A 15,210-nucleotide genomic window follows, 5' to 3' on the forward strand; every position below is an offset into this window, starting at 1 on the left:
AGCATACGCCGGTTTTCCCCAAACATGTAGTCTGGCTGCAGGGAAAAGCTTTCATTAAGGGGCCCCTTAGAGGGGTGTTTGAGCTTGGCTGTAAAATGTTTGTACTATGTAGAGTACAAGCCACCGAGCATCCATGCTGTGTACAAGACCTCAAAAGCGAGCGGAAAATTTACAATACATTTTTAAAAATTCCCGCTTCCGCACCTCGCGGCGACACCGGTGCTGGGCTTTCGTGCGAAAACCTGGCAATTGACGTCACGTCGTGTAAATGACGTCAGCAGCCGGGGGTTATCATTAGTTCACAGCTTCAAATTCTTTCAGACGTCACGCGCTACCACGGCCACTCCGCGCGTGCCGCAGCCAGCGCAGGTAGGGAAGGGGCCAAATAGGTTGGCCTGGTGGAGGAGCGCTGCCATTTTGGCATGCAAGAGGAGAGGGAAAGGCCCGAAGACGTGGAAGTTCAAATTTTGTCGGCATATAACTCAGCTTCCACAAAACGCATTAAAATAGTTCTTGCTGGAGGGTAATTATGAACCGGCGTCTTTTAACATCCCAGACATATTGCGACTTTGTTCAGAGCCCCTTTCTAGGTCCCTTTAATTAATTGGCGAATTGTGGCCATGCGCACTCAATGCATTCCGGCCACAAACCTTGATCACTGGAGAAGTGGTTTACTACAGTGCACTAAAAGGCATAACAATGTACCGATTATTGCTTAGTTCGCTACGTCTGCACTTGCTGAGTTGTTCCAATGTTGAAGTGTTTTTAAAGGGGTGGAGGCACCAAATTTTTGGTTGGCGTGTTCTAGGGTTCAAATGTTGCATCTTGCCCTAGGACACGTGATACACGCTACGCAGCTCATATAAGTGCGGTAAATAATTTATTATTGCATTCTTTATACTGAGCGGTTCCGGTTTCTGAGCGCCGGGGTGTGCTGCGACGCCACGATCAGGGAAGAGCAGCAACTCTGGTCACATGGGCCCCAAAAGTTGTGACACACAAATTACTGCGTCGTATGCTCTCGTACACATGCTGTGCATAGCAGCGCCTTTCGAAATCATGTGCTGACAAACTTAGTCGGTACTGCGATGTGCTGAGGAAAGCCAAGCGAGCGAGGAACGACACTGAGTCCAGAAACCAAGCGGCTCGCTTCAGCCAATCTGAATCGCCATACCACGTATTCCAACGCGATTGCAGCGTTGTATTTTGCTTTGCCACGCCGACATCGATGCTCGACGGACGTTTGTGTCGGTGGCCCGCAGCTAACCCTGGTCACATTACAGCGACACGATGCCTCACTTTTCCTACCGACCAATACCCGTCTCTGTCTTCACTTCGCGCCGCCTGCGTAGCCGCGCTGCGAGACTGCTCAGGGTTCCATGGCTGCTGGTTACGATATCTGCTGCTAGTTTAGCAAACAGTCCATGTATTCGATATATGAATGCCTCCAGACAATTGTACAGAGTTCAGAATTAACCGCACGGGTACGTAACCCCCCGAGGAATGTGCCCATGACGACGACTGCATCTCGGCGCTACTTTTGTGTACATATCTCCATCTGTATACAGGCAGCAATTGTGCGTTAGTTTGGCATGAATTGCAAGCTGCGTTCCTCTTAGGTTAAGCAAACTCATCTCTTTTGCGCCGGTTGCAGGTTTACTTGTTTGCGCAGTGCGATTACTTTGCAAGAATCGCCGAAGAATGCGAGCGCCAGCCTGGGGAATGCCAGGCTGTTAACAACGCTAGGACCGGCGTTTCTGACTCATTGTAACTGCTTTTTTGCTTTTTCCGATGTGTCCAGTACTTGAATTTAACTTGGTTTATCTAGAGGTATGTTCGGCACCCATTTGAGATAAACAAAATGGCTTAATTTGTTGCCTTCAAACGACGCCGACGACTGTAGCTGCCGCCGCGGGCGCCTGCAGCATTGACCGACAGACTGGGTCACACCGCCTAGCAGCAGCGCTTCCCGCTTGATATATTTGCGTCCTAACATGTAAACAATCCTCGATTTCAGGTCACTGTTGTCAAAACTACACTTGATGATCATATGTATCCGCTAAAACTTTTAAACTCGCTCTCCACAATCGCCGACATTGCACATACGAACCCGGCGAGCTCGCTAGGCCTATTCGTATTGCACGTGAGCCGAAGGGTGAACATACAAAATGTAGTCGCTCGTTTCGCTTATTCGTATTACGGAGAAGGTACAAACAAGACAGTCATCGTCTCAGCGATGTGAAGGTTTCGCTCGGCCGCCGATATAAGGTGCTGGCTGGTGCGTCAGCAACGGCATATATGCCAATCAGCACACCGACCACTGAGTCGCCGAAGCAGCGCCTCGCCGATGTCTCCGTTCATAGTACGTCACGTTCTGTGTCGTGATGTCACTGCTATTCACAGATATCGTTCCCAGGGCTCTACGTCACCACCTAGAGCACTAGCGATGGGACTCCGTGAGAAAGAGCACTTGGGACTCTGGAGCTCATTTAAAATATATTTTAAGCACTTGTCGTGTCCAATACTTCTCCGTGGGTGATCTTACATACAGAGGAAGCCCATAACAAGCTTACTATGGCCTGAAAATTTGATGTCCCAACCCCTTTTATACCACTAGCAAAGCTCTCTTGACAGCGCAGTAGTTGCAATATGTAATGCACCATTTTCCTCTAATGTCATGCTGTTGTGCCCACATTCTATGTGTGTTAATGCATCCTTGTGATATAATAAAAGCCACGTATAAAAACTGATGTAGAAATGTTTCATTTTTTCAGATTTCATACAGTCGTACACAAACCTGTCTAGAGCACTCTTTTGTGCATTTGACAATGCCTGACAGGCCCAATAGGGCTTTTAAAGACATATGGAGTGCAACATAATCCATGTGAATATGCATGCATGATAAGGTCTTGTTTCGAGCCCTAGGTCAGTCATTATATGATGCAAGTGTACTCCCAGTGAACTGTTCAAGCGCTCTAGACAGGTATGTGGACGACTGTACGTTTGGTTTTCATGCAACAAAATTTGTTTAAAAATGTAGCTCTTATATCGTGACAGAGGGACACGTTTCAAAATTACACATTTCACTCTTTCAAATTACATGGCAGTACGTAAAAAATGCTTCAAGCCATCCAATTTTGTTATTGTGGCAAGCTTTTTACGCGACAAAGCTATTCAGTCTTTATCTAGCTTTAGGGGCTAGCCAGAGTATCAGAATCCACCTGCACACACGGATTGATCAGCATATCATCCATACAGTGACTGCTATAGTCTATCTCTAGTCAAGTGCGCTAAAAATGTCGACTCTTAACAGTGCAAAATCTGCTTCACTGATTTCTGACACCAGAACCTAAGTCAGCAATAATCAACACAGAACTGCACCTGGTTCTCTAATGGTAACAGTGAAATCATGGATGTCCACCTGCCATCAGAAGTTTATGAAAGGTGACTATGTTGAAAAAAATTTATTTTCTTGGCATCCGAGGTGCGTTGCTCAGTACTTAATGGTGCACAGTGTAATTTACAGAAACACTCTTAGGTTCCTTGTATCAATTATAGGATGCATGCAAAGACAGCGATTAAGTTAAATTTTTTTGCTAATATCGCCTTCCACAAATTATGATAGCAGGTGTAAATCGCACATTGTAATTGAGGGGATGGCATTACGCAGCTGGGCAGGGGCCTTGCGTGGTTATGTTTCAGTGCGCGCAGCTGCTAATGTCGTCGTGCACAAAAGTTTGCAGTGCCGCAGAAATAGCTTGCTCCAGGCCAGCACTTCAGACGTGTGCATATAGTGCAAAGAATACTTTAATGACTGGGTGAGCTTAACCGTTCACTCCCCTACTTAGCAAACTTAAAAACAAAACAGCACTGACAATGCGCAATGCTTGAACTGACACCTAAATGCACCTATTTTGATCACAGCATTACAGAGTACGGCTTTCTGATGCATTTGCCAGTGACGATTCATGTCATCCTTCTTGTCATTTGTTACATGTGGTGCTAGTGTGCCATTTATTTAAGCATTGGTCATACTGTATTCTGTTGCGCCCTGTCCTGTTTATTTTTTAATTATTTTTCTACAGGGCGGCACCAAAGCGGCAAACTCGCTCAACAGCAAAGGGAGCCAAGAAGCGTAGTTCTACAAAGAAAGCGCTTGCAAACGATGAGAATTCTAGCAAGTCTTCAGAGGATCCGGAGAAGGAAAACATCGTTGAAGTGCAGCTCAAGACTGCGACTAAGGGTGCACGTAAAAAGGCAGCACCTGTTATTAAAATACAACCAGTCACCCCTCTTTCGGAGAAGGGCCAAGGTGGAACTCAACCTAAGGTGTGTAAGGTTTCACATTTGTGGGAATTTTGTCCTATGTGGGTCAGAGTTTAAAATTTGCTCAGGATCTCCTGTGTGAAACTCCTCTTGCTGTATTCTCAGCTTTGCTCGAAAATACTAAGATGTAGAATAGGTTATTCCACACAAAAGTGGCAGAATTTCACATGTCTTCAGCTATTGCCCAGCATTGCCATTTCAAACAAGTACACATTAAAAGGCAAGCTGAAACCTAAAATTCAGTTTAATTGAATGCACATGAAGAAAAAACTTTGAACAGAAAAAAAAAGCATTTCATTTAGTAGTCTCAGTTTAAACATCACTCTGCTGTGTGAGCAGTTAAAATTAATAGCAGGGGGTAGATATGCTTGTAGGTGACTGCATCAGAACTTTGTGAAATGCTAGAAGGTGCAACTTGTTGCAACTTGTTGCAGTGTTAATCTGGCTCTGCATATTTGCGCACAGTATTTTGTCGTAGAAATCTGCTTAGTGATGCAGTGTTTCCTCCCTTCGCACTTAACTTTTGTTAACTGAGAGCCCTTGGGCTGTCTGCTATTATTAAATGCTTGTTCAGTGTTTGTTTAAAATCTAGCTTCATTTCCTCAACACTCCTTCCTTGTGGAGAAAGTGCATAGCTCTCTACTACATTTGTTGGCAGCCTGCCTTTTTGCAATTCAGCAGTCCACACCTGTACTTGAGCATCGGTCTGTATTCTTCCTCTTTTCAGTCTCTGCGCCCTGGACGACAGACCCGTGCTCAGGCTAAGGCCCTGTCAACAAATTCACAGCCGCAGACACCACCCCAGGGAGCAGGTGTGGTGCGGGCTTTGCTCTTCTCGTCTGCTAAGCGCACGGCCACACCATCCAAGCAGCTCTTCTCGCCATACGCTAAGTGCAGTGTGCAAGAGAAAGCCAGAGCCTTCGAGTCAAAGGAGCCCATCTCACCGAAGGGGGCAGAGCCGGCGAAGTGCAGTACTGTACAAAGTGAGGCCAGTGCTGCCACTCCTGTGAACCGAGCAGGCCTTTGGACGCCGGTACCTCCATCGCCTCTGCAGGCTATGTCAGTCCAGATCACTGAACGCGGCACCCTGACTACAGCGCAGATGTGTGCAATGCGCGCAGATGTGCACTGTGATGAGATATTGCTGCACACACCTGTCAAAAAGCGCCGTTCCACAAGAGCGTCCAGAGCACGTGTCTCGACAAGTGACAGCCATGTCCCGTCGCAGCCAGTAACCTCACCAGTTCCAGAGGCTCCCACCGCAACAGCGGTCCCAGAGGAAGGGGATATGGCTCCCTCGGTACCCGAGCCGGCAGCTACTACTCAAAAACGCCTCACGAGGGCATCTGTGGTAGCCTTAGCACTCAACACAGCTGCTGAAGAAGTCCCTGAGGCAGTGCCTGGCTGTTCAGCGACAAAACCCGAGACGATTTCACCACGGTCATCATCATCCTCGTCATCTCCGGCGACATCAGAATCCGACGATGAGGAATGGGTAGAGTCACCTACATCACCGAAGCATACTCGGCTACTTCCTCGAAACATCCGTATTGGTGGAGCAGGTGTGAGAAAGGTGTGTCATGGCTGAAAAATTGTTTACTTGGACATGTCTGTTGATCATATTGTGCTGTCTAGCAGCCATGTGCATGCTTGGGATAGTACTGTTACACGCATGCACAGCTAGCACATGGTAGAGAACATTATGCAGTTTTCTTTTACAGGGCGCTTTGAGACAATTGTGCTAACCAAACCTATCAAACATTAGCCATTAACTGAAGAGCGAATGGTTCGGTAGTTTCAGATTTCTGCACATGCCCACTGTTCATCCTGGAAAGTAGCCACCAGCACGAGTGAGGCGTCTAAACTGCATGCAATTCGTCCCCTCGCCACTCACTCCTTCCATAGCTGCACGCGGAGACACTGCCGCGCCTATTTTCCCAAGCCTGCCCTGCATGCACCTGCGTGCACACTGGTCTGGCGCAGCAGGGAGCGCAAAATGTGAGAGTAAAAGTTTATTTTAAAAGGGTTTGGGGGGGGGGGGGTAATAAATTAGGTGTGTGCAAATTAAGTGAGTAAATATGATACGCAAATATGCAAGTTAATGGCACTGACTTGGGATGGGATCGTTTAGAGACTTACAACTTGGTCACAGCATGTGCACTGGCCTCATAAGTTGATCCGCTTTGCAAAGCTTACTGATTGGTGTGGTTGTAGTGACCCTCAATCTGTGCCAGGGTTTGAAAGCTTTGATTTATTTGTCTTGCTTGTTTTTAGATCATAGACGTAACAAGTGTTGTACAGCAGCTCACTTTTGCTGTTTTGCGTTTGTGTTGTGTCTCCTCGTTTGCTTTTGTACTTATTTTTTACGCTGCTAAGTATGAATCCACACCAACTAGCCCAACTTTCTGTTATTAGCACTCTGGAGCTTGGCCAAGGCAAATTCGTCTAGCATATATGCAGTGCAGTAATGTTAAGTCTGTTTTCGGGGACCTGTGGAGAAAAGTTGTGCCTTATGGTTACATTCACTGTGTTAAGCTCTGCCTTATTTTGATGGCTATTGATGTAGTAAATAGTGTGGAAACTAAGCTTCTGTATCCTATGCCAAATAGCATTGTCAGAGTCAAGCTCAGTTTATGTGACTGAATGCATTTAAAAAATGGCCAAAACTGAATTTAAGGGGGGAAGAGGGTCTTGGAAAAAAAGTTTTGTTAATGAAGTCACAATAATGAAATATTCAGGTAACATGTATTTTTGTGTGCTGATTCCAAATATGTCATTTAATTTTGTCTACAAATCCTTTTGCACTTATGCAATATGTTATGTAACTTTTTGTGCAGAGCATTCAAGAAATACTACTGCAGGGAACTTGCTAGAATGCATGCCATTGATTTCTCTTGACATTAAGCTATGCAATAAAGGTAAAATTATCTTCCTACCTATCATAGAAGTTGAGTTATAAGATTTTGAAGTTGTCACTGTAAAAACAGGAATACAAATTTTTCTTCCCGTTTGGGAAGTAGCAAGTTAAAAACCCTATAACTCGACTTCTATGATAGGTAGGATAATAATTTTACCCTTATGGCATATCTTGATGTCAAGACAAGCCGATGGCATGCATTCTAGCAAGTTCCCTGCAGCAAAATTCCATTAAAGCTCTCCACAAAGAGTTACATAACATATTGTATAGATGCACAAGGATTTGTTGTTGATAAAATTAAATGTCATATTTGGAATCAGCACACAAAAGTACATTTTCCCTGAAGATCTCGTAATTGTGACTTCATTAATAAAAGTTTTTTTTGTAAGACCAGCTTCCCCCCTTAAATCGTCAGGGGGAAACAGACTAATGCATAAACACTGTCCGTAGCTGCTTTATAATATGGCAACTGATGAGATACCTCTTCTCTTTTGGCAGCTGAGTGGTGTCCGGGGGATGTCCACAAAAGTGGTAGGAAAGGACCGAACAGCGGCAACGCCAAATTCTGTTCGCAAGATTTCTGCCAACTCATCCTTCAAGGTGCCTTTTGCAACGCCAAAGCATGCCACGCCTTCCAAGCTAGTGCGGCCTGTGCCAACAAGCGAGACACGGCCGGTGAGCTTTTTGGCATCTTTGTAACTACTGTCGTGCGAAATTTCCGGAGCCCTTCACTAAGGCGTCCCTCATAGCCAGGGTCTCTTTGAGACGTTAAACCCCATAAACCAAACCAAATGAAGTTATTGCGCTGTCTACCTTTTATTTTTATATTATTATTCATCCTGATGCTTAGGTATGCTATTGCTGTGGGCAGCAGTCACCCTTCACCCTGTCTCCCGATTGCAATATTTGTTTCTTAACTCTTCACCAGCACTCTCTCTAAACCTTACTGACCGTAAAGATCTTAGTTTTGACAACGTTAGTTGCCCTGATGCCATAAACTTCAAATTCATTTTTTCGTAATTTTCTGAATAGAGTGCGCAGAAGCTTGGGCTGTGTTATTGTTCACTGCATTCATTTTCACAAGGCTCATAGCCATGCTGTGTAATTCTCATTTGGTTATGGGAAAAATGGAGAGAGAGAGAGACTGAAAGGTAACCTCCAGGACCAAATGCTAGCCATTGCTGACTGTAATGCATTTCTCTGATACGAACTGTCAAGACTGTTGCAGCTGTATATAGCCTCACCAGCTCCTGCGGTACCGCCACAGCGGAAGATTATGACAGATGTCTGGACAACCTTCGTCCAGCTGGAGAGGAAGTTGTGCACGTTCTGCGCCACTTTTGGCAGGTGACGCTACTGAAATGAGGGCATTCAGTAGCGTGCTTTTCAAGAGTGCATGCTCCACGTGATTCGAACTGTTACATAAAACACATGAATTTGATTCTTCCGCAAACTAAATGTGCAATGTTAGGTTAGACCTTAGAGCTTGCAGGCATTAATTAAGCTTTTGTTTGGGATTATGTAAGTGCCATGATAAGTTTTCTGCACCTGTCCCTCTTAACTGGAGCGAGCTTACGAGATAGAGCCAAATTTCCAGCATGGATTTGTCGAAAATAGTCGTGACATCCAGCATTAAACCTTGTTTTAGCACAGCACCGCGTTCTATCAGCGTGCAGGAAAGGATTTTCCAGCCCAAAATAAATTTGACATGGTGTGGTTTTTCAAAGCCAGCATATTTCAGAAGTTGAACTTCAAACAAATCTTGTGTGTGTGTGCGCGCGCGCGCGTGTGTGTGTGTGTGTGTGCGTGTGTGTACGGTAAAGTGTTATACAATTAACTACCAGAAGGTGTCAAACATTTAAGAATAAAGGTAGCGTCAAATGTATTGAAGTCTGTTTTACAACTGCAACCCATGATCTAGAGAAAAAAAAAAGTTGTCCTTGTCAAACAAGAAAGGAAAACAGTCTTAACAAAATAATTAGAGATGGTAGCAGTCGCTAACGCTCACATTTACTGTCCCATTTTATGTCGTAGCTTTTGTTTCCTGGCATAACTGCCTCGTCCTCGGAGCTATATAACTTTGAGACAGTCACTATTTTATGCTCACAGCACAAGGATACGAACTGCTGCTTGTCAAGCATGCATAGCCAATGTGAGTTTATAAGCATTTCTGCTACTTCTGCCTCGCATGCGGGAGGTGCGGGGCTCGATCCCCAGTGCTGCCAGGTACCCACCGGTGACGCAATTTGTACAAGCTTCCACTAGCCTGGTGCTCGGCTTAAACAGGGTGAAATGCTTGGGAAATGGGTCTTTGACCCCACCTTGAGCAAACGAAAATACCCTGTGCCATGGCGCTCTTTAACCGCAGGCGCCCTTGCGCCATAAAAATTAACTTTCATCATCAGCAGAAGCATTTCTGCGACATGGATCCCTTTAACTTTTTATCTCAATGGCATCGAGCATCTCAAAGTTGTTACAGTTTGGGTACATGAGGCCGCCCCTGTTTCTGCAGAGAACAAGGCTGATATGAGGCAGATGATGAACATGCACTTCCTTTTATAAGCGTTCACAGCACTTTTAGCGTGGTGCTCTGTTTTAAGTCCTTGATATAGGTGTCCCAAATGTCCATGCAATAACCTGTCTCACATTGCACGAATATATTTAGGTGTTGACACTGATCGCCCGCTGCAGCGGAGAACGCGCACGGATAATGTTAGTGCTCTAGTACATGCGCTGACCGCAGCGGCATGGGGCCACCGTGGAGCAGTGGCTGATCGCTTGCGGAGCAGCGGGCACAGCTTAGCGGCGTGCCCAGCTTTCCGTGGCGTTTCAAGCTGTGTTGGTTATGTAGTTCTCGGTTCAGCACTGAGTGGATGCATGTTTTGAGAAGTCTATGTAGTCATCGTCCAAGGAGGCAAATGAAGTGATTGTCAAAACCACTGCCTTGGTCCGGCCTCCTGGCTGCCCCGAAAATTGCCCGTTAAGCTGTGAATAAATGTTTCATGCCTACATTGAGGCCAACCATTTATCTTTAAGACGTGTAATAGTTAACCATGCTCTGAGCAATTGTGCGGATGAACAAAAAAGCCTTGCAATGAATATATTTCAATAACAAGCTCGGAAGAATCTTGGGGGACGCATCCTCACTGCTGTTCCACCCATTCATGCAATCCCAGCAAGTAAAGCACAGAGTAGACAAAAATTGTTTGGTGTCGACAACAGTTTCAATCCTTCTGTGCCTTGCCGCACTTAACAAAGCACACGTACACACCACGGCATCGAACAATCCTCACCTGCACTATGGCCGCAGCAGCTCGGCAACTAGACAAGCCTCCATTATGTAGCGCCCTCTGTCCGCATTCAAGAGAAGCACAGGGAGCGGCAAACAATCTGGTCGCACCACCAGGCACTGTGCCAGCACCTCAATATATTCTTACACCATGCCTGCCGTGCACTGCTCAATGGCTTTGACGTTCGGGTGCTAATAGCAAGGTCGTGAGTTCGATCCCAGCTGCGGTGGCCCTATTTCGATGCAGGCAAAATAAGAAAAATTCCCGCATGCCGTGCGTTTTTAAAGAGCCCCAGGTGGTCTCCACTGCGGCATCCCTCGTAGCCCATGCATTACGTTAAAGCTCACAATTTACAGTCTACATAATCACGCATACAGCCTACTACTGCTGGCGCTGCATACATGAAATCAAACGCATACGTGTTCAAGTTCCTGGCCCATCTAGTCTTTTGTCAAGATGGGGTTTCCATCAAATGCCGCGGGTTAGATCCCGGCTACGGCAGTTGAATTTCGATGGAGGAGCCCTTCACTACGGCGTCCCTCATAGCCTGAGTCACTTTGGAACATTAGACCACATAAACCCATAAAGCCATCAAATGCAAGTTTCAAGCCTTAGAACATCAGAACAGGTGCGCCTTTTCCAGATTCAACTCAACAATTTTCATATTTGGCGAGCTTGATTGAATCGAAAACAGGTAGCGTGATGTGGAGTTGTAGATATTGCCCATAGTACCAGCCTGCTAAATGAATGGAAAAAAAAGTGCAAACCAGCAGTTGTTTGCTCACATGCCTTTCACAGATACAGTAGACTCTTGATGGGACCAGAAAATTTGTTCGTCTTATCAGAAGTTAGTCATAACGTAAGAGCTCCGAAAAAAAATAATAATGTGCGCATGCTGTGCATGTCCAAATACGTGTTACATGCAAACAATGAATAAAATGACCTTGCAGATGCATGATACCATATTTACTCAGGTAATATGCGAACTTTTTTTTTCTTAAAATGAGGGCAAAAAGGGGGTCCACAAATTAGAGTTCGCAAACATGTCCTAAAAAACTATAGAAAGGTCATAATGCGCAGCATATATGATATATTGCCGCTTATAAATCGACCCTGCAACTCATGCCCTCTCTGGGCAAAAGAAAGTTGACTCCAAATATGGAATATAGTAGAAATTAAGAAAATGTGCAGATGGAAGGACTAGGGCTGAACTAGCATTTGCTGTGCTGCAAGTCATGTCTGTGCTTAGGTTGTCTTGAACTGGAATGCACATATTTATCTGGTTATGGCTTATTTTTCTTTTCGTGCGAACAGGGCACTACGAAGGCGCTCACCTCGGAGGAGCCCAGCCGCAAGAGGCACGACAGTGGCTCCAGTGAGGCAGAGCGGCAGCGGAAGCAAGAAATATTGCGGCTAAAAATGGACGCAACGAAAAAGTGAGTAGTGTCCTCATTTGTGCTTCTTGATTTGCTCAACTTGGCATTTCCACGAACCCGAACTTCAGGTAGCTATATTTGTATCCTCATAATTTTGGGTTGCATAACAAGCGCAACAATGTAACGGACCTTTGTGGCTGTTCGGTATGACATCGTAGTAGCACCAGTAGCCTTCCTCTTTGATTAGTGCAAGGGCTTCGTGGACCCCTATTTGAGAACCACTGCGTTCAACTCCCATCCAGTTGTTGTTCTCAGCAACAATTTATTGTTTTGCTCCATTGGTTTGCGTTCTCATTTTTCCGACTGCAAAGATCTAGCTCATGTAATCACGTAGCTGCTTCTTTCATGTTTTATTCCCTTGGCAAAATAGGGTGCCTTTGCAGAAAAAAAAAAAAAACAAGTTCTCTGTGTCCAGGGTGTTACTTCTGTTGCTGGAGCATTTCTTCTCGACTGTGTGCACTTCCTCTATTGGTTTCTACCACCACTTCACAGGTGCACAAACGAACTGTTGCTCTACCATGGAGAAAATGACCGGTTTTCGTGGGTTTCAGCATTTTTTTTTTTCTGTAAGAACTTTAAAAAATTTATGCAGTACATGAAACAAAGCTGAATAAACGTTCTTTTTATGCATTTAAGTTTGGCTAATGAATCGCGTGTTGCAACGGAAAATTTAATTTGCCAAAAACAAAATTTTAGGAGAAAACTGAACGTAATTTGTAAAAACAATCTTCTATCTAAAGAAAAATGTTAATAATTTTCTGAAATATGCTAAATGTTTCGTATTCTATTGGCCACTATCTATGAAAAAAATCTAAGTTCTATATTGAATAGTTTTCTTGCTACAAAAAAAATAACTGGTAACCCTTAGTTGGGCACCGGAGCTCAGCCAGGCTGTATTCCAGGCTGATTTCAGTCAACGTCAAAATCTGAACTGAATCCCGATGACAGGGGATTCTTCACACTGCCGCTCAGGTCGTTGGTAAGATCAATCTCGTACAAAGCGGAGTCCTGAGACTTGCGGCGTTTTGGAGCTCGCATCGCTTGACCGAGTCTTCGGGGTGCATTAAAGAAATGCTGCCTTGTTCAAAATAAAACAACTACATCGGCATAGAAACTTTAATTGCTTGACTACAAGCCAGATGATGAAGCATGCCCGTAAGCAGTGTGGAAGGTTTGGAAGTTGAGCGGTGAAATAGTCTTTGGTGGGAAGTTAGCACTATTCCGTGCCTTTGCAGCGCCTTGAAGAAAATGCCACCTTGCCGATAAAAAGCAAACATCAAAAACGATGCATCAGTTCTCAGACTACAAGTCAGACTCTCAGCATGCTAGTCATCATTAGAATAATGGGGAATGGGCACAGTAAGGAAAGCAATAAGTGACGCCCTGTCATCTATAAAATATCAAAACTTATAACACTGCACAAATTGTATTTATTTTCTAGGTCTCTTTTTTTTTTTCTTTTAATGTGATAGCATTGGGTAGGCCACGAAGGCGAAAATCGTCCGGCGGCATTGGCAGCATAGGTGTCAGCATCTATGTGAAGCCTCCACCTTCTAGGTGATGTTTGGATGATTTGCCTCTTCGCCTATCAACTGTCCACTCTCCTTCTGCCCTTCTCCCCTTGACCTTCTCTGCTTGTAGTGGAGAGGAGGGAGACACTGGACGAAGATTGACTTGGCAAAAATGAAAATGGCTGTGAAGAAAATTACTCGTGCAACAGCAGGCCTACGTGCACAATATGTAGCCTCCCAAAGAGCTGTCTATGCGAAAACGAGGCTTGCGGGAGCTATTCCTTCTTGTGTTGCATGGGAAGAGCAATGTGAGCCCCACCGGTAGTTGTGTTTCATACATCCACCCGCCAGTGCAGTGGTGCACCACTTAACCATTGCATCTGTAGTGGTATGAGGACTTGCCACACTCTATCAATGTGACTCATTTTGCATATTTGCACAGTCGGAATTGGAATAAAACCAAAGCTGGAATAGATAGGCAAGTGAAAGAAGCATGCTATTGAATTTCTTCCGCAGCTATCCTACTGATCACCCCTAAATTCTTTTTGTAACTTCAAAGAAAAGTAGCACATGCCCCTCAGAGGTGACCCCGTACAATATAGGCATTGACTCATCGTCACGGCGTCATGGGCACCCAATTTGCACCTGCAAGTGCGGCATCACAGGTGCTAGGGAACTGGCACCAACCTCTTCTCATGATGTTGCAGTCATTAGTTGAAGGGTTTCTTTTGAAGGTCATCTGCCACTTTGTTCTTGAGTGTATTTGACTATTACCTCAGTTTAGAACATCTATCTCCCTATACTGTCTGTCACTTCTGGCACGTTTGTGTTTTGTGCAGTTTTTTTTTTTTTTTCAAGTGTTCGACACCTCTTTCAGACCCATATTCTAAGTAGACTCTTTGTGCAGTTCTGACAAAGGGCACACATTTCTTGCTCATGGGTGGTTCCCCTGTGCTGCAGAGAGCGAGAGCTGAGGCTGGCTAGGGTACAAGCTCAGCGGGAGCAACGTGAAGCTGAGCGGCGAGAACTGGAGCTGCAGCGGCAGCGAGAGGCTCAGCAGAAGGAACAGGAGCGGCTGAAGCAGCGCACCGAATTTCACCAGCGCAAGCAGAGCGAGTATGTACAGCATTTCATCTCTTACTGCTGAGCCAAGCTGATGTGCTGGAGAGCCTCTGCTGCTGTGGCTCAGTGGTTAGAGCACTCAAGTGCTGATCCCAAAGACATGGGCTCGACCCCAGCTATGGCAGCTGCGTTGCTAAGGACACAAAGCACCCATGTACGGCACAATGTCAGTGCACGTTAAAGGGACCCTGAAATGATTTCGATGGGCATATTCTAGTGCAACAGATCTGTAGAGGTGGTCTTTACGGACATTCGAGTCATATTTGAAAGCTCTGTGTGACCATGTAATTTAGAAATTATTTTTAAAAATCGCTGCTTGCCATAGCTTGCACCCGATTAGGGCAACACCTCGCTGCCGCGTCCCCCACCCGAATGACGTTAGTGGGCAGTCTGGGCGAGCCTTGAATCGGTTGTGAACTGTTGCGAGCAGCGATTTTTAAAAATTATTTCTAAATTACAGAGTCGACGCAGAGCTTTCAAATTTGACTCGAATACCCATAAAGACTACTTCTACAGATATGTTGCACTAGAATATGCCCATCGAAATCATTTCAGGGTCCCCTTCAAGAACCTCGGGTGGTCGAAATTCATTTAGAGCTCTCCCCTAC

The 15,210-nt window shown here is 45.3% G+C and overlaps 1 protein-coding gene across 1 annotated transcript in view; it reads left to right on the forward strand.

Moving 5' to 3' along the window:
* Positions 1-15,210, forward strand: part of LOC144125819 (uncharacterized) — a 44,195-nt gene that overhangs the window by 8,365 nt on the left and 20,620 nt on the right. Inside the window, exons 4-8 of the mRNA XM_077659533.1 lie at positions 4,086-4,329; positions 5,054-5,899; positions 7,742-7,918; positions 11,848-11,969; positions 14,441-14,596. Of these exons, the coding sequence (XP_077515659.1) occupies positions 4,086-4,329; positions 5,054-5,899; positions 7,742-7,918; positions 11,848-11,969; positions 14,441-14,596 (1,545 nt within the window). The remainder of the gene's footprint in view (positions 1-4,085; positions 4,330-5,053; positions 5,900-7,741; positions 7,919-11,847; positions 11,970-14,440; positions 14,597-15,210) is intronic.

This window comes from Amblyomma americanum, chromosome 3 (assembly GCF_052857255.1).
Source record: "Amblyomma americanum isolate KBUSLIRL-KWMA chromosome 3, ASM5285725v1, whole genome shotgun sequence".
NCBI lineage: Eukaryota > Metazoa > Arthropoda > Arachnida > Ixodida > Ixodidae > Amblyomma > Amblyomma americanum.